This window comes from Rhopalosiphum padi, chromosome 2 (assembly GCF_020882245.1).
Source record: "Rhopalosiphum padi isolate XX-2018 chromosome 2, ASM2088224v1, whole genome shotgun sequence".
NCBI lineage: Eukaryota > Metazoa > Arthropoda > Insecta > Hemiptera > Aphididae > Rhopalosiphum > Rhopalosiphum padi.
This window is the reverse complement of record NC_083598.1, coordinates 40046883-40072560: the sequence shown is the minus strand read 5'-3', so window position 1 is coordinate 40072560 and position 25678 is coordinate 40046883. Positions and strand designations below refer to the sequence as shown.

The 25678-nt window shown below is 29.2% G+C and overlaps 1 protein-coding gene across 1 annotated transcript in view; it reads right to left on the bottom strand.

The window, feature by feature from the left end:
- LOC132919620 (nuclear receptor-binding protein) overlaps nucleotides 1-25678 on the bottom strand; it is a 50373-nt gene that overhangs the window by 5408 nt on the left and 19287 nt on the right. The window contains exons 2-5 of the mRNA XM_060981350.1: nucleotides 3209-3433; nucleotides 2124-2254; nucleotides 699-793; nucleotides 148-231 (exon numbers count right to left, since the gene is read on the bottom strand). Coding sequence (XP_060837333.1) covers nucleotides 148-231; nucleotides 699-793; nucleotides 2124-2254; nucleotides 3209-3433 — 535 coding nt within the window. The remainder of the gene's footprint in view (nucleotides 1-147; nucleotides 232-698; nucleotides 794-2123; nucleotides 2255-3208; nucleotides 3434-25678) is intronic.

The window sequence follows — 25678 nt, the reverse complement described above, 5'->3', positions numbered from 1 at the left end:
TATCTTAATTACTACAGCTATATTGAAAAAATAAAAATATAACGTACAAAGTACAAAATGATATACATAGACATGAAAAAAATGAATCATTATGTAGTTTTAGTGTACCTATATCTTAATAAATATTATTGAAACAAATTAACTTACTTCCGCATTCAGGTGCAATAAAATGCATGTTTTTCATGTTTTCCCGGCAAGTCTTGATGTGCACGTGAATGGTGTCCGGAGCAACTATAGTTTTTTTTTTTTTTTTTAAGAAAAGAATCACTATTAGTATCGTCGTAATCACAGTCGTGCGTCAGCTCGATCCGACCGCATGTACATTTAACCCAATCGTGCCCGGTCCTGGACAACCCACGCGGTCCTTAACGCCGGATCAATGTATACATCGCGAACGCGTTTACAATCCTACACAGAAATATGGGGTGGCCCTAGCATCGTCATTGCCTAGGACCGTCAGCCGGCGAAAAAGTACAGTGCGGAACGTTTCTGAGCTTTGGCACTGAAAACAAGATTTTTTCCGTTTTGTTTTTAAACCATGCTTAGTATCATAACAATTATCATCACCTTCCATAATAATTGCATACTGCGGTATATATATATTATATGTATGTTATAATTTCTAATATTTTTTTTTATATATAAATTGTTTGGTAATGTTCCCTTACATGGCATGTTTCGCTCGTGCGGTACTTTACCTGATCCTATTTTCACGAGTCCATTGTGTTGGATAAATATCGTGTCACAGGTCAGATTCCCATGGATGATGGGCGGTGAACATGAATGCAAGTAACTGAAAAACAAACCACAACTTTTGTTTTTGTTTTTTTTTTGTTTTTTTTTGCTTTTGGGCAGCGGAGGTCTTTTTCACAGACACACACACTACACGGCTGGATAGCACAATTTTTTGCCCCGTAATTTTGGACGTTCGTTATTCTACACAGAAAAAAAACACCAACTATTGGCGGTTGTCCGGTCGGACCGGCGGCGCTCGGGACGACTATATAAATTATTTGTTCTCATAATATTATATAAAATATTATAATCATAAATTATTGCTAGTGCACAACACAATACATATATATATATATATATTAGTTTAAATATATACAATATACATATATACGTATGTACACGTAACACAATAAAATGTACAATCAAAAATAGTAAAAAAAAAAATTGTATATATGTATTATAAATATTATTTTATAACTGAGCGCCAAAACAGCAACAGACGAACATAGCAAGATTTTGTCGAAGTAGTCGAAGAATTGTTGTCGCCTGCACTTGCGACGAGGGAAGCAAAACCACAACGACTAAAACATTCTCCGACAACACGCACGACCCGCGACTATATTATATATTACGACTGTACAAATAATATAGCTGGTAGACTATATTATATTATATTATTATTATAATTAGTAGTAGTAGTAGTAGTAGTATCTAATTGTATTATATACACAGGTCGTGTGGTGGTGGTGACAGCAACAGTGGTGTCAGTTTGGCGAATCATTTTTCCATATTGATTATATCTCGATTTGTTTTTGTCTTATCATTTTTCGATTTAAATCCTTCTGAAAAAATATAATTATACACTCACACACACACACAAATTATAATTGGGCGTGCGCGTATGACGGGAGATTATTGCCATCAGTTGCGATCTCGCTGTCCCAAAGGTAGTCTTCCACATCTTCTCTTGAGTAAAGTGAATATTAGTTCTGCAATCAGCGGCGGCTACGATGACGGCGACTATTCCAGTTATACCAGTGTGATATGTTATTATAATATTATTTTATGTTTATCGAGTATTTACTATACTGTTTTATTATTATACTAGTTATACTCACATATCTATTATTATTATATATATACAACACCTAGCTATACATATAAATGGCATAATGTATATACTATTGTTTTGTTGTTTATATAGACAAAATACATTATTAGTTATAAGTACACGTAATATTTTATGTTGTTACTCGCTATTCTAGAAAACGTAATGTATACGCTTTGCGCCGGTAACGGAAAAGCGCAACGGTAAAGTGAAGATTAAAAAAAAAAAGTAAAATGATCCTAATACCAACAGGATCGGAGTGTCCAGTGCTAGCACATACCTTAGGGCCGATAGGATTTGCGTGCACCATCGTTTCCACGCGGTCAGTGAAATCTTCTTCACGTTGCGTTTGGTACGTTTTAGGAACTGTTTCAACGAGCCAGAAGACATGTATTCTGTGATGAATATGACCTGCGCAAACACACAATAGACGTATACGTCGAGGTTAACAGACGTCATTTATAAGCAATATTGAACAATAAATTATGCACAAGGTGATTTTTTTGTAGGCTCCAGTTTTTTCCGCGATAAAGTAACATGGTATGATAGTATTTATGTGATATGCAGCCGTGACGTAGGCATCATCATGTTGTTTTGTGGAGTGATCATAGCTGTATACAGTATTATACGCATTGAATTGACTAATCAGATGAGGCGCAATTTGTGTGCACAGTCCATCAAATACGGAAAAAATATCATCAAACCATGTTACTTTTATGATAGTTTTTCCCTTTCATTTTTGAAATAAAATGCCTATAGTTTATCACATTTCTGATAAATAACATACAAATAATAAAATATCGAACCAATAATTAGTTATTTATATTATTTATATAAGGATTTTATGTATTAGCAATTTATATGTCATCTTGTCTCCCAGTATTTGTTTCTATCCTTGAAAACACAGAAATATAGAATAACTTTAAGGGTTAACATCAGAAGAAGAAAAAAATATTTTTGTTATTAACATTTACCGACAAAATGATTGCTGAGCGTCTATTATACGTCAACTAAATCACACCGTGAGCACTTATGTGAAACTATAAAGTATAATATGTTATTAAGAAGCGCTTATCATTATTATAATATAATATAATACAAAATAGAAATTGCTTGATGCAATTTCAAAGAGACCACATAATTTGATATCATTGACTGATAGTAGGTTGTATACAAAATTATAGACAAAAAACATAGAAATTTTAGTTAGGACTTAAGATTTTGTACATATATCAGTTAATATGATAAGATTAATGCTAGATGTGTTAACCGATGATTTACTTAACTATTTCTACTGTATATCTTAGTTTTTTTTTTTTAAGTTGGTGGGAGGGGCATGAGGATTTTCGATCATATAGTAATTACGCGTGGTTTGTCGTTGTGCGTGTCCGTCCAGTACCGATGGAAGTTCACGATGTTGGGATGCTGGAGTTGTGTGAGGCTTTCAAACACTTGCCGGATCTTGTCTTCTTGGGCCTTGTAGTTTTTGCGCTCCGAGAACTGCACCTCGTTCCACACCACCTCCACGCCCTCTTCAGTGTCCATGGCCAAGTACGCGCAATCGATTCCGGGAACATCTCGTTGCTCCACCTACGAGAAAACAAAACAGAATGTACCCGCGTTAATTATTATACACTGTCATGATTCTACGGACACAGACACGTGTCTATTATAATATGTGTTTTATATTAAACACTTCCTATGTAATTATGTCGTCCATTAAATAATGTTCAATGGCATTATTATAAATAGGTACCAAACACTCCAAAAATCGGTAATTCTTGAAATGTAAATGCTTGTATCGTACATGCCAAGGACGAATCTATAGTGTGCGGTTTACGATAAAATACAACCCCGGCACAGATAAATGCTATGTATGAAAAAATAAATCGATGTTGATGAATATCAAATGAAGTGTTGTAGACCTGTATAGTATAATACCTCTTAGACCTAATAAGCATGTTATGCGTGACACAATAACCCTCGATTCATCCTTGCAAAGACTCTACATCACGATGGACAACGAACTACATAGACCGCGAAACTTAACGGCAATAACGCAGCAACGGTATATTGACGTTCTGCCAATTGTTACACGACGTGTTCTGACGCAATTAATGACGTAAACGGAAAATCGGAATTAACACGTGCAGAACACGTCCGTCGTTAATATATATATATTATATTAATAAATATATATAAATTGTATTATACTTATCCGAGCTCCATCCCACGAAACACTTTCCGGTTGCTATATAGAGGGGATGACATACTCCTTATGTCTCACGTGAATGTTTGTATTGATACTAAATAAAAAATATGATTTTTTGGAACATTAAGCCGATCGCAGGGTCTCATGTGAAAATTTTTTTAAATAAGACGAAGTTGTCGAGCTTTACAACGAGAGAGAATATATAAGCGTATTTATATTATATTATATGGTTGTATACTTGTAACTGTAAAAACGTGAAATGAATTTTCGGGAACGATCAATACACTATAATAATATAGTAGTAAAACTACAGCGAGAACGCGCAGCAGCTTCATTGCAGAACACAAATTACAATGTCATATTTCTTGAAACTATAATACATTTAAGTTTTTAAAATTTATAAGCAATATATGACACATGAACGATAGATTACAACGAGTGTTCATGGAGTGCAGTACACTTAAGACAATTTATGTATCTTAAAAATTAACATACTCATAATTCGCTAAAAATTTAAATATTGTAAAAAAGGACAATCAGAAGGACGAATTCAAAAAATAATTGTCTATGTTATAAAATATCTGAACACATACTAACTTATTTTAACTAATTTATTCTTTAGAAGACAGTATATTTTATTATTAACATATTACAAACATATTGCATAGTATATTTCCGTTCAGCAAAACCAATTTTGTGTTATTAATAGATTAAACATTTAAATAGTACTCTAATTAAAGTGAATTAAAAATATCTAAAAGTAAAAATATGGTATCTGTTTGTACGGTGACTTTTTAGGAAGTTTTAATTTATATTTTTAAAGTATGCCAAATATTGTAATTTAAAAATGTTTATAATTCACTTTATTATAATATATATATATATCTATAAAAGATAAAATCACACTAATATGAAATTCACCAACACGTATGAGTATGACGTTCTCTTAAAATGTTTATACAAAATTAACTCTATTGGTTACACTATTAAATTAAAAATATAAGTCCTCATTGTGAAAAATATTTGAAAATTATTAAAGTAAAAATATAAATTGTTTTTATAAATACTAAAATTAAATCGAAATTAAATTATTTAAAATTATTCTGTAATTAAAAGTGCTCTTATACTGCATTGTTAATTATTTTATATAATATAATATTATATACGACTGCAATTATGAAATTGTTCTCTACAACGTAGGAGCCGGCATGACACGTGCAGCGTCTTGCACAATGACAATATTTACTTATACATTCTATATTATTATACAACAGAGAATAAAACCCGCTCACGAGTTTGGCATAAATCGATATATTATAATGCGACGACTAACTACTGCGACGGAAAACACCTTTGAGGTACGGATAGAGTAAATTCATTAGTCATAAGTACCTACTTAATATATAATTGGAACACCTCAACGAACACGCTATGTTTAAGGTGTAATTCATCTAACTAATTGTTGGTAAAAACAATAAAAACAGTAAAAACCAACGAGGAAACTGCGTTTTACGATATTCTGGCATAATAATAAAGTAAAAAACGATATAAATAAAAACAACGAATGCAATAATCGATTAGTTATTTTTTTCAAACGTCTGCACGAAAACAAAATAAAAACCGAATAACAATAGGATCACGAAAATGTTTCGAGATACAAATGTACAAAACACACGATATTATAAGTAATGTACAATTTAGTATTAAATATCATCGTTGTACATCCCCTTTAGGTATATCCATAATCCATATCCTATATGTGAACGAACGATATAAAAATAAACAATTTAGTGATGGCCACCAATTATAATGTAGTATATAGTATGTATAATATACCAAAAGCGTTGTCGTATAATCGTAAAATTATCTGTATAATTAATATATTTTTTATAAAGGTTTTTATAATTGTAAATTATTAAGCAGCATAGTGTACAGCAATCAATATATCAGTCTTGGTTATAACTTATAAGTATATAATAATGCGGTAATGAACTTTTGAGAATAACACATTAGACTAGGACTACTAAAAGACTAGGTAGGTAGTAGGTGCATCTACTATGTGGAGACTACGTTTTAGTCCTCGATTATATAGTTTTACAGGTGAATGGATGAAGGATGGAGTCCAAGCTTACACTTTAACGCGTCCCTTGAAATTTGTTTATTATTGTATTGTTTATAAGGCTTTCAATACAAAGAACAAGGATTTTCTAAGCCTAATAGTCTAAATAGATGAAAATTTTAAAAATAGTTTATATTATACTTTATATACTTACGCTATTAATGTTATGTCACATTATTTACTACTTTTGTTTGATTGGGTGACTTATGATCAAAAATATATAGTTAAATGCCATAGATGTTTCGTCCATGTAGTTAAATTATCATTGCAATAGGATATAGTGTGGTTCGGACTCATTTTGATTATAACATATACATATACATTATACATACATACATACATACATATATATACATATATATATATATATATATATATATAGACCGGATATGAAAATTATATTCGTACATTTAAGTCCTAGTTATAATTACGCGGCGCTATTGTTTTTAGTCGGAAATAAGACATCGAGGATGATTTGCGTCATATTAACGGAAACGCGACGCCAGTAATCACTCTCAACGAGTATTATTAATTATTATTTGACACGTTTCGCAGCTATAAGCTTCTCGGCGCCGTATCATATATCTTAATTCGACCTGAGACAAGCTTCGACAAGTTGTCTACAAAATTCAAACTTAATGGTAACAAACAAAGACAACTATGTAGTATGTACACATAAGTTGAACTGATGATGGCTATATCGAAGGAATCAATACTCGAGTATTACATTAATTGGTTTTGAAATGTAAAAAAAAGTGTATACTTTGAATAAAGATAAAAATTGTTTTAACTGGCTTAAAGACTACAGACATAGATGCTCTCCTAAATTCTAGGCGAAATATTATCACCCAACTCTGAGATGACAACGACCCTTCTCTTCTCAGAGATAAAGTTATTCCAAAAATTCGTCTAAAATATCTTTTAATCACATGATTATAAAATAAAATTGACACTATCTATTATATTAATTTAATATCAAATAAAATTAATTTATTAGAAATATCAATAACTATATCAGTTGTAGCGTATATAATATATACAAATTTTTTTAATTAATCTGAGATATTTTACAACGTCTTTATTATTTTAACAATTTATCATCCAGTTCTAAATGTAGTTGCCTATATACGATATAGGTATAATACTAGCTGTAAGAAAAATAAGTTAAAATTCCCGCCGTTGAACAAACCAATTATGTTACATTTTCGCAACGTTTCCTAAACGTCCACTTCAACAAAACAACAACTTCTAACGATAATCGTATGTTTAAAAACACGGTCATTAAAACCGAACATAGGTATGACAATTGTTATCGAGACTACGTAACTTTTGACGTGTAATTTGAACAATAATATTATTATATTTTAACGCAGAAACAGCGTAAACAACAATATGCATATAATACGGCTGGTTTCAAAAACAACTAAATATGAGTGAATTTATAATTGTATACAACCGTGAAAAGGATTCAGAAGTGGCAATAAGATATTCTGCTACCTATAATCTCCTTCGTAGTATCAAGTATACATTTCATATTTTCAAAACATCGTTTATCTGAGCCAGTCACTGGCAAGACTCCGGGGATATTTTGAAAAAAAAATCAATCACAAGCTTTGTGATAACTTTCACACCATTACCGAAATGCTGTAGAAATAGGTAAATAAAAGGAATATCAGTTATAGTATTTAGTAAAAATTATTTACACAAATTATTTTTATAAAATTGATACAAGAAAATAAAACAAATTGATTATTTATTTTTAATTGATATAAGATATTTACGATATTTTTTTATTGTTCAAATTATACACAGTTTAAATTAGCGTTAAGACTAGGTACATGATTTTCTTTTGAGTATTTTTTCGATGGTGTTTTGTTCACGCCAACCCCGAAACCCGACCTTGCGTACACTGTGCTGTTGTTTTTACTTTGATTCCCCTTCCACCCCTTATAAAATGTATAAATATGTATATTTTGTACATACACGGTCCACCGGAGTCAGCCTCGTCACGACGATAATAATATACATGCAGAGACGTCGTTTAATTCGAAAATAGACGTGCGCGCAATTTAATTTTTGCACAAAGCACAATCGGCCAAAAACTTTTTTCCTCTTGCATAAAGTCATATGGTTTATTATACATATATATAATATAATGAATCTAATAGCACGCGATATAACGATCGCGTCGTGATGTCGGCCTTAAGGCATATCCACTGCTCTATGTTGTCGTCATTACTATTAAAACCGTATAGAAAAAAAAAAAAAAATACGCGCAGATGAACAACACGCGGATTTCTATGACAAGGACACAAACTAGCCGCAAAGGCATTTTTTAACTGAAAAAAAAGTTTTTGTTCGTCTAATCGAGCGCACGAATTTATCTTAAATACATGCAACGACGACACTCCTCATCATATTATATATACAGGTCGAAATACTTGCCAAATAACTGTACCGATAAACGACATTCACAACTACTGAATTCAAAACCACTTTATAGACTCGAGAAAACAGTAAAAATATAATATATATTACATGGTATATTGTAGTGATGAAGTCACTATCATGTGAGGAATGAATCTTATAAAGAAAAACGATTTTTCACAGGTCGTTTGAGCACTGTTGGTAGATACTTGAATTTGCTTTTTCAAAAAATTAATATACGTATACGTTTAACCTCAACCCTGAAATCTTGACGCCAGCAGCGCACGGACGATTAATAACATTTGCCGAAAATAATTTCGGACAACGGGTGTGCTTAAATAACGCACGACCATAGAATGAAAAATAAAATGTAAAAAAAAAGGAAACGCGTGAGTGACGAAACTTGGCGATTTCAAGAAAAACACGCTATATATTATGTGTGTACGGTTAAACATATTTACATAATACACAATTTTATAGTCACATTTCGTTTTCGGTTAAACACTTTCATTTATAATAATATCATTATCACGCATCATACAATCCCACCGTTATAATAATATACAATATTATATTTTACACAATACAATTTGCTAGCGTATTCCAACTGTCGAGTTCTCGACGGGAAAATTAAAATTATTGCTACCGGTGTTTGTCGCACACCGTTGCAGTGTTTTATTGCCGAGGAGCTATTTCGAAGAAGCTATAACATATCTGTAGTATAACGTTTTGAATACATTTACACATTATATATATGATAAACCGTTGTTTTTCGCAGAACGAAAATAAATTAAATTTCGGTGTAAATATAGCGTTCTTGGATGTTATAATCATAAGTGCGAGTCTTCTCATTCGTGACTTCAAAACGGCAGCGGTGGCGATATATTATTATACGTATTATTTATTTAAAAAAATATTTTAATAAACAGACAGATTATAATGCGTTTGATCTCAACAACCTTCCCGCGTATATATACTATATAGTATATAATATATATATATATAGAGAGAGAGAGAGTCTACACTCGTTGTAACCGTCTAAACTGATATTCGTTCGTTCGGTGCGAAATACTATAGGTAGTACTATTACCAATAAACTCGTTAAAATACAAAAATATTACCTGTTTGTCGTCATTACTTGTACATTTTATTATAGACATTAAATCATAACAGGGCATTGCGATTTGCGTTTGATTCAGAAATTCAATTACTTTAGTCGAAATGAGAAAATCTCAAAAAACACTCCTGATCGATAAAAGTTAGGTTAGTTTTCCTTTACGCATTATGTCGTAACATACTAACATCCCAATATTTTACATTCGCGTCACAAATCATTAATCAAGCGGGTAGGTAGTAGGTACGTTATAATTAAATCCTCGATTATAATAATTTTCTGCTGTTATATCATCGTATATAATGAAGTGCCACTCGAAAAGTATTTATGTGATATCAAGTCATTTATTGCAATATAGACAACTCTCGTACGTACGGGTTGTTTTCTTCTATATAATAATGCTGGAGCCGAGGACACGCCACTCTCGCATAAATTACACGCCATAACAGTATACACCAACGCCTGTAGACTATAATAGTATACTAAACATTAACGGATCCACTTTTGATAATTAATTTAAAATGAAAAACGCGCCGAAGAGCTTTCCGCAGAGGCGTTGAAAAACTCATGCGTGGGATGCAGAAAAAAGCAAAAGTAACCTGACACTGTCGGTAAAAAAACCAACGGGTATAGAGCGCGTAAAATGACTAATATTCTCCATTCTCGGTCGTTTTTTTTCATTTCCGTCTCACAATATTACACACAATACACATACACATGCGTTCAAACACCAGCAATACAACACCTCGTCGTATAATATTATATATAGTCAGTCGTAAATAACGCAGGAGCGGGGTAGTTACACCTTATAAATAGTATGTAATATACTGCAACAGTTTTGTCAATACACTGCCACCGCGTCGTCGCCACAATAACAAATAACAACATAAATATATTATATTATTGTGTTATGTGCAACTGCGATAAAATCGTGGTAGTTGTGTTTATCCACCAAAAGGGGAAAAAAACTTAATTATAGCATCGAGTTAGGTCCATAATCCTCAATAATATGACGCTTCTTTGTCAAAATGCAGTAAAAAAACTTCCTAATCGATGGGACAGATGAGTTATTGTTATTATTTATTATATATCTAAATATTTTTTTGTCATCAAGATTTCATCGCAATAAATTTCATCTACAACGAACATGTGTTTCATTATCATAAGTTGTACATTGTAGTATATAATATAATTAAATTTCTGTTTATGGATGTTTAATATTTTTATATATCTAATATAATAAAATAGAATCACTATCGATTTACTGACAACAGTGCGATAACTTTTCTGCGTTCTGTCCTATAAAATATTAAATACCTGACCCATATGCGATACGTATCAAAATCAATTATTATCAAATATTATTAAATGTGTACAATGTTCATAACTCTCAGTGGCATATTGAGAATCTTGTCCATAAATCACAGATAACTTAAATAATGTATATTATTATACAATGAAAAAAAAAACAGTTTCTCTTTCCGACGTTTGACGATAGAAAAGATACCCAATATAATATAGTATATATACGGTGCATGCGTACATGCACCAATGCAATAATTTCAAAAAAAATTATACAACGCGACAACGTTTAACGGAACAGATTGCTTATGTTAGGACCGTGTGTTCAATTGACGGTTATTAACAATTTACGATCTCGTTTGTTATAAATTATAACATAATTATTTAAGAGCGGCCATGGGACGACAGATACAGACGACGGTAGAAACCACCATATTGTGAAGATTCAGAAAAATACTGAAAAATAATTTTAGTATTATTTGTGTGATTTAATGGTTTATGTACAATAAATTATATTGCACATTTCAGTCATTACACATTTATCTAAATACTAAAGTTAGCATCTGTCTTGCCAATCAAATAATAATATAATAATATTAATATATATTATATTATATTATTATATACGTTTTACAATGACTTAATTTTTTCCCGTAAATATCTAGACAACAACGTAATATATTCAAAAATCGATAGAATTTTAAAGCCATGATTCTACGAAGAAGTTTGATTCAGTCGGTATTGTATTATACATAATATATGTAAAATCAATAAAAAAATCCGTAATTCCACGAGGACGGAGAAAATGTTTCAAAGGAATATCCTATTCATAATATAACACTTAATTTTGCCAAGTTTCTGTTGAATCATCGTTCTAAGGAAGGTAGTCAAGTCGATGTTGACAACGTCTATTTGAACGCAAATGATTCACATTTCACGAGATACACGGCGTCGTAAGTGCGGGTACGACTGATGCGAGTGAAGTCATCGTATCGTCAGAAGGAAGAATACGATTTATAAATGAAAAAGGGGGAAAACGTTATCTCGAATTACAGAGCGCCACGTTGAGTAACGCGTGTATTTTTATAATATAATACGCTACCCGACAAAATACTATATATTATAATTTATAATATATAATGAAATACTATGCGTATTGTACACATTTATATACCTATACTTATCGTCACGGGCGGCAGACTAGGTTGCAGGTTGTGGTCATGACACGCACTTATTGGCGCCAACAGTCTTTTCGTGATATGTATATTATTTATATATTATTATATATATTCACTCAACAGCTATAATAATAATATTGTTACCAATAATTTATGGCATATGCCGTATAAAATGTCTAAATATAGGTACGTCGTGATCATATCATTGATTAAAGTTATCGAAGGATCGACAGTAGAAAAATTTACTTGTAATAACAACGTTTGAGAACACATGTTCTAGCGACTTTTGAATCGTCCATGTATAAATATTAAACACACTTAGTTAGATTTTTAATTGTGAGTCAATAAGATAAATACAATAAATCAATCATCATAGACCGGTGGGATTTGATCGACTATAAACATACATTTTACAGATATGTGCATTGTGCACGTGGTACATCGACTAGAAAAATGTGCTCGTCCTAAAAAACCTTATGTATTCACAAATAAAAGTTAAAAAAAAAAATCAAATGTTTCATCTTAACTTCAGAAAGTCAAATATATTTTTGTATGTATATAAATCATAACTAATATAAGTGTAGGCATTAAATATTGATATATTGGTATACATTTAGGCGGTTGAATAATATAGTATATATTATAATAACGGGTTAACGATGTAATCGGATTATATTATATATATATAAAAAATGTTTAATATTTGACAAATGTAAATTAAAATCATAAGTATCGTTAACATACAGATTCCCCAGTTGATCAAATAATATTAAAATTAATTAATATTCATAAATTTGATATACAGAGTGATCACCAAACATGCTTAGCCCCTTTTTCTTCGATAATGAAGTTATTAAAAATCTTTGAATTTTTAAATAGGTATACTTAAAACCATATTTCTAAATTTTTGAGATTTTATGCACTACTTAAGATTTAGGAGTGTACAAACTTCTGCACTTCAAATAAAAACTTCTATTTTCTAATGTAAATTATTAGAAGTATTCTAATTATTTAATAAATTATTTTTTCGAAAATATTAACGCATATTAATTACAATTCCAATGAATACTTTAAATACTTATTGAGTTATTTAATTTTGTAAAACCCTGTTTAACTACAACTTACGGGTATATGGTCCTTACTATAAACATTTTAATAACTAACAATAACTAAACGTATGAATTTTTAATTATAGTTACATCAAATTTATTAAAAAATATCCAATAAATTATTGACTGTAAGAAAGCGGGGTTCTTATTAGTAAAAATATAAAAACTGACCATTTTTATTTTTGGAAAAAATATACCGAATGAATTATGTTTAAAATTACCTAATTAAAATGATTTAAAATGTGATCAAGAAAATATAAGGGCTTTGTGTAAAATAATCACTGCATGTACATATATAGCCTAAACTGTAACTAAAATTTTTAGTTACAGCCATTTTATCATATAAATATTCAAAATTGATGAATAAAATGTATAATACAATTTTTTTTATTAAGAAACATCTAAAATGATATTATATTAATTTTTATATTTTTTTACAATATTGGGGATCAACTTTAAACATTTAAATGGGAATATATAAACTTATTATTTTTCTCTATTTTGAATCACTCTGTATTATACATGTACCTATATAATATGACTCAACTATCGTTTTCAAAAATAATTACGTATACATAATATATACATATATATGAGTCAACACATCGCCATCTAGAATAATAACAATAACACTAGAATAATACTAGGTGTATATAGTTTTGATTCTACTACAACGGAAATAATAAGTAATGCAATTCTAGAATATAATAATTGTATTTAACTTCTCAGTGGACAATATACATCTAGTGAGCGTGAGTCCGCGCGCGCGTACCACAGTTTCAGTACAGTAGCTTACGTACACCATCAGAGATACACTATTTTAATTAATAAATTAAAATTTAAATGGGAGAAAATAAGGTACTGACTCAGCTATATGTTGAATATTGAAATCATTACATACGAATAACGATTCTGAGTAACGGTCAGTCAGCTTATATTAGTAAGTATATTTTCATGATATATTTATATGTATAATAAAAATTAAAGTAATTTATTTTACTATTAGTAATACGGTAAATTGAATTAATCCTTGTCAGAAATATTGCATTTAAAAATGCCAATATGTGTTTGAAATATTACCTATACGTTTAAAGTTTACGAATAATATTTTTATTTTAAAACAAAATAAATAAAATTGTTATTTTTCATTTAAATAATTAATTTCATTCAAAATTGATTTTAAAATGTTTATAAAAAACTTAAATTTTTAGAAATTTTGCTTACACGGTAAACTACTTAAGAGGAATCTGTATTAAATTTTTAAGCTTTTTGATTAAGCAAAATTATTTTATCGATATTAATAGAAAACAAAAATCAAAGTTAAAATATTTTGAAAAATATAGCATGAATAAAAAATGCAAAAATAAAAATTCGGTGAAAATATAATGTGTCTACCTATTGTCTTTTGTTTTTGAGTCACAGCAAAATCGATTTAGCATTAAAATTCTCGTTTATCCTTAGTAAATATTTTTTGTCTTTTTAGGTTATTTTGAAAAGTATAAAAAAGCTTTTTCTTTTGACCACCTAAAATACAAACTAGATTCAATTTTTTACCAGAAACTTCTTTCAATGTTGAGAATTGAAGAATTAAGTATTTATTTATTCTGTCCCTAAAAGGGATGACCGACACAAATATAAAAAACAAATTTAAAAAAAAAAGAGAAAAACACATCATTGTATGGTCAATACTCAATACATTCATTGCTCCACTTAGAATCTAAAACCATCAATTAAGCATTAGGACGCCTACGATATTTTATTATTGATTAAAAAAATATATATTATATATATATTGTTCTATTTTACGCGACCCCCGACGATAGTTTGTATATAAACGATACATAAAATCATAAAAAGCGTGAGCCATATCTATAACGAACGTCTTCCGCACTTCCACCGACCGGAAGTCGGGTCACCAACACGATCACCACCACCGCTACCACCACATATCCCCGCAACACGTCACACGATGACGATTTTTATTTCAGCGTTCACTTTTAAACGCGCGGACAATAACAAAATCAATTCATAATATAATTGATATCCGCCGGCGGATCGTAGTCATGCGGAAAGTCACATTCCTTTAGCCAGGCATATATAACATTCTTTTCTTACCGTAAAATATGACACGTAGAATAAAATCTACAATAAGAGTTTTATTAATTATCGTGCTTCGAGTTCTTTGGACAGTATAATAATATGTAGTATAAACTAGAAACTATGACTCGAAACCGTTACGAGTGGCATCGAACAAGAACGGTTTTCACACGCATTCGTAGAATCGATACAATATTGTTTAGAAAACGATCATTAATATAAAATAAGATATATCAAGAGAGTATTTTTTTATTACTTGTGTATAATGACGATTATACTACAAAATTAATTGCGTACTAAAATTACAAGTATAATATATTGTTAAGTATTTACGAGCGTTAAGGGAAAACACTGATAGTTGATAAAACATAATATACTACAATTTTTTGTATCGAGGTAGTTGATATCAAGTAGACTTTACTAGTGATGGTTAAGTTAAAGTGGTTATACTGATGAGCGTGGTGAAATGATATTCGATCATAAATTATATTTTTTTTTATTCTACATCATTATTTAAATTTAATTCACATAACGCGCGTAACGCTTGTTTAATGAATAATACACAGTTTTCAGATGTGGCAAAGATCTAATGATGATGTTTTATAGTAATTACTAATTAATTAATGCAAAAGGACAATGACAAATGACAATAAACACTTGTCCGTGGTTAAGCAAAATAAATTTGACAACAAGATAATTTAAAAATAATCTCAAATTCAAATTGAGTTTCAATAAACAATTGGTTACACATAATTTTTATGGCAAATCGAAAATTTCAAATAAAATATGTTGGGAAATAATACGACATGGCCGTCGCCGAGGTCGAAAAAGAACGTGGGATATAATGACAATCTAAATGACTACACGTCTACACGTTTGTATTGCATTCGATGATGAGCCGATCCGAAATAATACGTTATAAACAGTTCAAACAACTGAGACACCATAAACCACCAATGATGAATGAGTTCACAACGAACAGTTTCATTAAAAAATATCGTATACGTAGGGGTCATAACACTAGTATCTTAAAACTCAAAATCATTGCAAGGACGGTTTTTTACTCTATTGGAATTGACGTACGTACTTAGCGACTTAGCGTTGTATCAAAGCGTTGCAAGTATGTACATTATTGTTTTTATTTGTCTTCGGAAAAACAAAAAAAATGTTTTAACAAAAATATAAAAATATATATAATATTACATACACGTACGAGTATATGCATACTTTTTTGTGTATTGTGATAAATTATATACAATAACAAACATGACGTAGGTCCACGCATTCGGCGTATGTATTCGTTTCTTGGAGTTTTTCACTACACACCTATTTTATTTATTATTGCCGTCTATTGTTTTTGTTTTTTGAAATTAGTGAGACTATTCAAAAACCTTAAAACAAATAGCGGCCTTATATTACTATTAATGATAATATTATCACATAACCACAGAAGCTGTCATAAAAACGTTACACAAATCACAAATTATGTATAGTCCGAGTATGTAGGTATAGGTAAGTATTATTTTCATTTTTTAAATGATTATTTTAAGACTTTAAGTAATAGGAAAGTAGGTATACAAAATATTAAATCAAATGTTTACACCACCGTGATGTACTAATAAACCTTTTTTTTTTATAAAATCGATCTAAATTCATGGAAACGAAGATAAACGTGACAAACAATTCATATCCAATATAAAAAATTAATAAATAATTTTAGTGTCTCGATTAATATTGCAATAGATAAATCCAATAAATTAAATATGTTTAATTGGATACATTTATAAGTTAATACTAGTATTTATAATCAATGTTTCTATGTTATAAATCTTCATTATAATCTTATTTTCCTAAAATATTCTTAAATTAACAAAAAATAAAATATATGATTTTATACCGAACAATAATGCTTACCTAATACAATATAGAGAGCATAAAAGTAGATACCAAGATTAAAAAAAACTGGTTTTTCGTTCTAAATTAGGTTAAAATAGTTTTGATTAATGGTATACCGGTTGTATATGGAAATCGTATAATAAACAGTCATATAAATTATAGGACAGTATTTTGGTTAGTATATATAATATTTCGAAGACGATATCAAATTGCTCGATTTAGGACTCACAACTATTTTGTTTTATAAAACTGAGATCAACTATGATTGTTTTTATATTATTTTTCACCAGTAGAAAATAGGTCATAGGTATTCTGTAAATAAAGAAAACCATCACATCAAGTAATCGAGAAAAAAGAAAATAATAGTTCGCACGGTAACAGTTTGCATATACAAACATAGTAATAACACTTATAACAAAATATTCATAACACAGAATTATTGAACAATTTGTATTTTGTATGTCATTATACTTATAGTAACAGTGTTTTTTCTATATTATATTAAAAACAGAATATTTTAAATATCTTTATTATAAAGACGTTTTCAATAAAATCTTGAATTATACACCTATAAATAATAATTGATGATTGATTAATGAAAATACATTTGCAGAATATATAATAGACAATAAAACTATACAATTAATACGGATGAAAGAGACAAGTAGGAGAAACCGCGTTAAATAGTAACCATCATGAACTATATATATATATATATATCAATCGTTAATTCGTTTAAATATAATTTTTGAGTGAACCAAACAAAAAAGTATTTATTTAATATTGGATGTAATTTTTAACGAATGCATTGCGCACTTGATAATTACTATTAAGGGCATCTTTCCATAAGTGACAAGTATTTTTTCATAATACAATTATGCGTTTAAATTTACCGGTTAGGACCTAACCTAACCTAGATGGTTATGCTAAAACGATATATACGAATGTCGTATTTAAAATTGTGTCCCAGTAATCAAATCAATATTATTCTGCCGATATATTCAGCGTTACTTGAAAAAAATTATACTCGCAAAACTAAAATATATCTGATGCGCAAACAAAGATCAAATATTATTATTTGATAAATTATGAAACATTTAATCCGAACAATGAATCTGAAAACTAATTCTTTCTATAGTCATACTGTCACGAGTGCCATCCGTCGTTATTAAATTCATTACATTTTTACCACGGTGGAAAAAATAAATACAAGTTCTCGGTCAATTTCAGAGTCCTGGATTATTTCACACTCATATACGACGACGACGACTGGATCTGAAGTGAAAATCGTATGATTGACACGGCGTGTATTAGTCCATAATATATTATTATGACGTCTAATAAATGCCGCAGAGAAAATGTTACATTTAATGTTCTTTTAAACTTTCTCCTGAGCAGCGATGACGGACACACGGGTCAATGTCGTAAAATCGAAAGAATACAATTCGCGGAAAATAATAATACGCATAACATTACTTTGCACACCACACACCTCTCTAAACACCGTGGTACGCCATCGCCACTGTTAGACACGACTCTGACCTAGGACAAGCTTTCGTCGCGTTTAACGACAATTTATACGTACATATTCCGTGCTAACCTATGCGTACCTATCTACTATACCGACAGTGCTAAATAAGGGGTGAGACACTAGACGGGTGTTATCGACCAGGCAGCGGCGGCGGCGGCGGCGGCAGACCGGCAGCCAGACGACAGGCGCCCCCGGCCACAACATTATGCGTGTGATTTTCGTCTGGCACTCCCAATTCCCCCCCTCCGTCGCATCTGCCTCACCCCACCATTCGATCCGTCCAAAGCACACGCAGACGAAGGGGTTATTTCTTGGTAGTGGGAGCGGTGATGGCGACGGAGAGTAACGGTTTTGGCTAGCGAATACATACACACACACACACACACACACACACACACACACACACACACAATATAATGTATGTGTGTGTGTGTGTATAATATACGCCGGCCGATGTATTTGCCGCAGACGACGCGTAACAATTGGCACGAGGAGGATAGACGGCGACAACGACGACGACGACAATGGGGCAGAGGGAAATAATTGATCGCCGTGCATTATACAATTATATACGTATTTGTATAATGCCGAATTCCAGAGATCTTTTTTGTACTGCACCCGGACGAAAATTTACCGAAAAATATATATAATATAATATGTTCAACGTACCCGCGTGCTGGCGATAGGATTTGCCGCGCTTCTGTTCTGCTCTACTCGACAATATTATACAGTGACGAATAAAATATGCAAATATATCACGGGTACCTATTACCGCACCAACTGTAGAGTATAGACATAATATTATTATAGGTACAGCATGCACAATGCACATATTTATATTTATTTTATTTATATCCTAAACACGATATAAGATATTACTGGTTATCCATCAAAAAATGATTAACAGCTTCTAAATTTATTTACAAAGTGACTATAACATAAAATTATATAACAGCTGTAAAAATAACTACTGGCGACTAGCGTCGTACGACTTATATGTCAACATTTAGAACTAATCGTATTCTATTTTATACCTATTATAGTATTATATGACTATATACCCTTAGATAATTTATTTATATTATGATACAAGTATATATCGTGTAGTCCGTAGGTGGTAGGTTTACGTTTTATTATACGATACTGTCCTTTAGATTGCTAAGAATTATTTTTTGCTAGTAGTTTCATAAGTCACCTTATCTGAAATCATTAGATAACCGGTGTAATATCTTTAATCGCGGTCCCCAAACACAAATGCAGTATTGTATTTATAATACATAGGTATAATAATATATATGTGGTGATGCGGGACTTTATTTCGGTGACAAAAAATCTAAATGAATAAACGGTTTTCATTCATGACAAAAAAAAACGAAGCACCCCCAAACCTAAGACAGTTTTATAGCTTGTATACCATAGGCCATAATGCACGTTTATATGTAATATCTGTAATAAAATATAAGATACTTCTGAATAATAATAATATTAATACGATATACAACGTTCTATACTATATAATTAATATTATAACTAACAATATCGTATATCCCCCGTTATAATATATATTTTATGACAACAAAAGAATTTTATACAATGATAATAATATTTTAATGTATACGTTTTTATCAAAATCGTGGCCAATGATCGTATTACAATAACTATAGCACAACACGAATTCTTTCATTTTTTTTCACATTTTCTACCTCTTGTATAAACTATGTTATAAATTATAATATTATAATGAACGCATTTACGGTTTGATATTATAACTATTAAATTGATAGATGTAACGACTATAATGTTATCATTTAATGATGATTAAGTATGTAAAACACAAGCAATTTTTTTATAATGTTCTTTATCATACGAACTATAAAGTGTGTTGATGGTTAAGTCTGCTATACTTTGTTTACTTAATTTAAAGAATACTGTGTACCTATAGTATACACATTACACATACACTAAAATAATGTTTAAAATTCAACGGATGTTTTTTTTAATTAAAGGGAATTTATTAAGCGTGGGTTATGTAATCAAAACGTTGACACATTGTAGTAATAAAAAAAGTGTATTAAAGTACCTACCATTTAACATATTATGTATATTTTATTTTAAATTCAATAAAAAAATTTACACATTTTTAATAAATAGTAACAGATTTTTTAATTTGTATATTTTAAAAGTACATTTTGTTTTGATGGTTTCACTAAATAAATTTCTGTACCTAATAAAGATTATTTATTTATAATAATTGTTGAATTGCATATTTATAGTGTTTTAATTTATTTTATTAAATGTATAGTGGTTTAAACTTTAAATATTGATTCTTAATTTCAGTTTGAAATTTATTCTTAAGGCTTTCGAAAGTATCTATAATTAATTCTAAAATACACACTAAACATCGTTCTACGATGCTTTAATGCCATGATCAGAATCCTAATAGTACGAGTAATTGAGTGTTGAAAAGACCGTATGGTACATTGGTACTATAAAAATACTTCAAAATATTTTGAGAATAAAATGGTTCGATATAAAATTAAGATGCATGTTAATTGGCACCAACCAATATTTTACTCTTTATGTTGTTTAAAGTTTTAACTACTAAGCACAAAACCTTTTCATTATTATTTAAATGTTTAAATAATATTATAATATAATAAAATATAAAATTCGAGCGCACATTATGTTACCTATTCGTTCACTTACTGATATCTAATCTATCTTTCTATTTTAATGTAACGTTACTTATTTAATAGCAGTATCATAAGTTGCACATAATTAATTAATAGACGAAAAATTTAATGAACTGGTTAAAATATGTTTTAAGGTAAAGATCTTGCCCCCAATTAAGTTAACCCCAGTACTAGTTGGCCGCGTCTCAATTCTACAACCGACTATAAATACCGCTATATAAAAGTTGTACAAACGAACCGGTTTAATTCTTAGTTTGCATTTAGAAATTAATGGGGATTTCCCTAAAATCAAGCAAAGTACCTATAAATTATATAAAATATACACAATATATTCGAGTGTTATTTTTTATTCGAGAAAATAGTGACGATCAGAATATCGGATAATCAAAACGAAAACTAAATACTATTGTAGTCGTCGACAGGTGCAGAATATGTTAATGTCGAATCTGGGTAATAGAGGTACTACATACAGACCGATAAACTGAAGAGCTCTGAAATCTGAATAAAGTTTACAAATCATTATCAAACATATAATTTTGTACAGACATTGACGAATAGAAAAATAAAAAAAACATGCATAAACAGTTAAACGACGTGCAATTGATGCATTTCGATTATTATTTTTCTATTCACTTGTCATCTTGTACACAATACCGATATTCAGAAACGAAAACGTCTATAATAATATAACACAATAATAAATAAAGTATATTGTTGATTGGAAATAAAATTACTTGGATTTATTTTAAAATATTGTGCATATAAAATAAAAAAGAAATTGATGTACATCGAAAATGTGCAATTGCACGTGGGTAGGCATAATTATTGTTTAGGATTAATTGAAGGACTAGAACTGAGGAACTGTGAAGGAACTAAGCTATCTAAACTTTACAATGTATAATATGTAAATATGTTAAACAAAACACATTGTAAATAATTATCCAGAATTAGTTATAGATACGTGTTTAATATAAATAATATTATAATTTTATAATGATTACGGAAGTAGGTAATAGGTAATTACATGACGTATAAACTAACAGAAATCTTTCATCAGCGGTTCACTCACTATCCAGTCGACCGCATTACAGAAAGAGATGTTAATCTCAATATAAATTATAATGACAAATATAATTATTATCAAATCCGAACGAGTTTATTACAAAGAAGATTCAACGACAAAAAAACAGAGTAAAAGTGTAAAAACTAAAAACTGTATTTTTAGTTGTGTTATGGCTGTTATGGCATTGACATGCCTAATATAATGTGGCACATTGGCATTATATTTATATTAATTCTATACTTTTTGAAAGTCTATTACAATGGATCAAATAATACTATTGTTATATTTTTCAAAAAAAGTAGTTTGATAATTAAAAAGTTCACAACTGTTAGTATTAACTGTTCATATATAATACATAGTCGGTTTGGGATAATATTTTAAATTGTTCATTTCATCATTAAATATTTGTCCTTAAAATATTTACGATTTTAATATTATTTTATTATATGTCAATATGTGTAACTTTTAAATTATTTAGGTAATATAAGTAAATATACCTATACCTAATAAAACATTTTCTTAGTTTATGATTGATAAATGAACTAATTAAAATTAATATTATATAACAAATTTATATTAATAAACCCTGAGCCCTAATTAAAATCGGGCCAGATTAAATATGCGGCGTACAGCTAATAAGTAATAACCTAACATGAGCTCTTCAAATAGTCTCAAATTCTCAATTACATTTTATGTAGCTAGAAGGTATCTTCCAACCCGTTATCATAAATGGCGTAAGTACAACTACTATATTTCTACTTATTATTTTGATAACTTCATTCCATTTTTCCTGGTTTCTAAATTGTACCTAATCTAAATCTTTTGTTTACAGCTATGGTTGTTTTATAATTATCCTAAAAATAGTAAGTCATATTATACGAGCATACAATATCGATTCTTATCATACAATGCACTTAATAATTAATGTATAAAGAAAATAGTACTTCTTATTTACTTTAAATTATATTGAAAAATGTTGTGTAGTTCAATTAAAATAATCGTAAAAATACGTACAAAAAAAACTCAGATAAACAAGCCATTTTTGAAATTTTTTTTTTAGACATATAGATAGAAAAACAAACATAACTATTAACAACTAGTAATAATTAGTAAACTAATTTATATTACCTATGTAGAAAATATTACAACCATCTATTAGATAATGATGTTATCCCCTTGAAAATACTATTTACAAATTTGTGAAAGATTTTATGTTTTAATAATTCATTTTTAAAATGTTAAAATTAATACATTACAATAAATAGTAAGTACAATTAAAAAAAAAAATTCAGAAGGTATAATATTTTTATTTAAGTAATGAACAAAATAACTGAAATTTAAAGTAAAATTGAAATATTGAAGAATGTCATTAATAACACACGTCGACACATATCCAATTGGATTGCAATTATGACGTGCTGTTAAGTTATTCTAATATTAAAATATAAATGATAATTTTTAAGTATATATTAATTATACGATATGCTTCCCAGATGCATTGCAATAACCAAATATGATATAACAACATTTAATTTACTAGAATTGATTCCCGAATTTATAGTATCGATGGCGAGAACTTTTTAAATATAGTATTATGAACAAAATATAACATATATGTAACACTTAATATAAAATAAAATTAATTTACCTATATAAAATATTTATTTTTAACCTTTCACAATCATTTTTATAATAATTATTATTTTTGATAGTCTTAAATTATTCAATTGTCAACAGAAACTTGTATTGTAATTTAAAAGATAATATTATTTTTTATTAATGTCACGTTTAACCTTAATTCATACACACACTACAGTGGGCTTAATGACTCCATAATACATTTTTAAACAAAGGTAAATTCCACTTTTTAATTTCTGTCTACTGTAAATTAACACGTTTATTTAATAATTGTCAAAATGACATAATAAAAAAACAATTAAGTCGAAAAAAGTGCAATGTATACTATAATAATATAAAACATTTCTATTTTATTTGGTACTGATCTAGTAAAATTGCAAAATTATAACATAATATTATAATGTAATTCAAAAACTGGTAATAAGTAGGTACATTATATTATTGTAATAGATAGGCATTACACTATTACGACTTACGAGGCAACAGTGACATTGAAATAAGATTAAATTCCATACATTTCAAATGAAAATGTTTAATTGACACGTGGTTTTAATTAAATAGAAATTGGTCTTAACATTATACATAGGGTTGTACTACTTGTACCAAACTATAAAGAAATAATATCGTCATTTTGAGAAATACAATTTTTGGGAACCAATATAGCACCTATAGGTATACGTTTTTCTTTGTTTTATATTTAACTTATATTATCTTACATCGCACTTAATTACCATCAAATTTTATTTTTAAACTTGGTCGAAAAATTTTAATATTATAGGTAGGAACATTTAAAATGTGTACATACGTGGTACAATGACACTCATATTCAAGTGAATGAGTGAATCATTAACTATATGTATATTATGTTTTTAATAAAATTATAGTTTTAAATTTTAAATAGTTACTTGATTTCATATAATTACAACTAAGAAAATAAATATTAAGGACTTTCATCATTTAAAAATGTAAAAATATTGAAGCAAAATTGATACTTAAAATTTCATTGCAATGGAAAATTTATTCAATGTATTTCTCCCAAAAATAAAGATTTGAAGGACATTAAGTTCAGATTAATATACAATAAATGTATATAAAATATAATCAATTGTAAATATTTAAGACGACATCCCAACATGGACGGCATAAATAAAACGCGTTTAAGCAGTCTGAGTAGAATTCGCTCAATTTTGGTTCTAGAGTAAATACTTATTATAAAATTAAAAGATGATAAAATTCTGGAGGGCAAGACGCTGAGTTTTCTTTCATTATTCCACTATTCATTATATCGTTTAGAAATAGCGAAAATTTCAAAATTTTTTAATTAACATTTAACTTTTCAAAATTTTTATTTTTTAAAAAAACTCATTGTTGTACCCTCTAAAATATTGTCATCTTTTAATTTTATAATAAGTATATTTATTCTAAAAACCAAATTTAGCGAGTTCTACTCAGACTG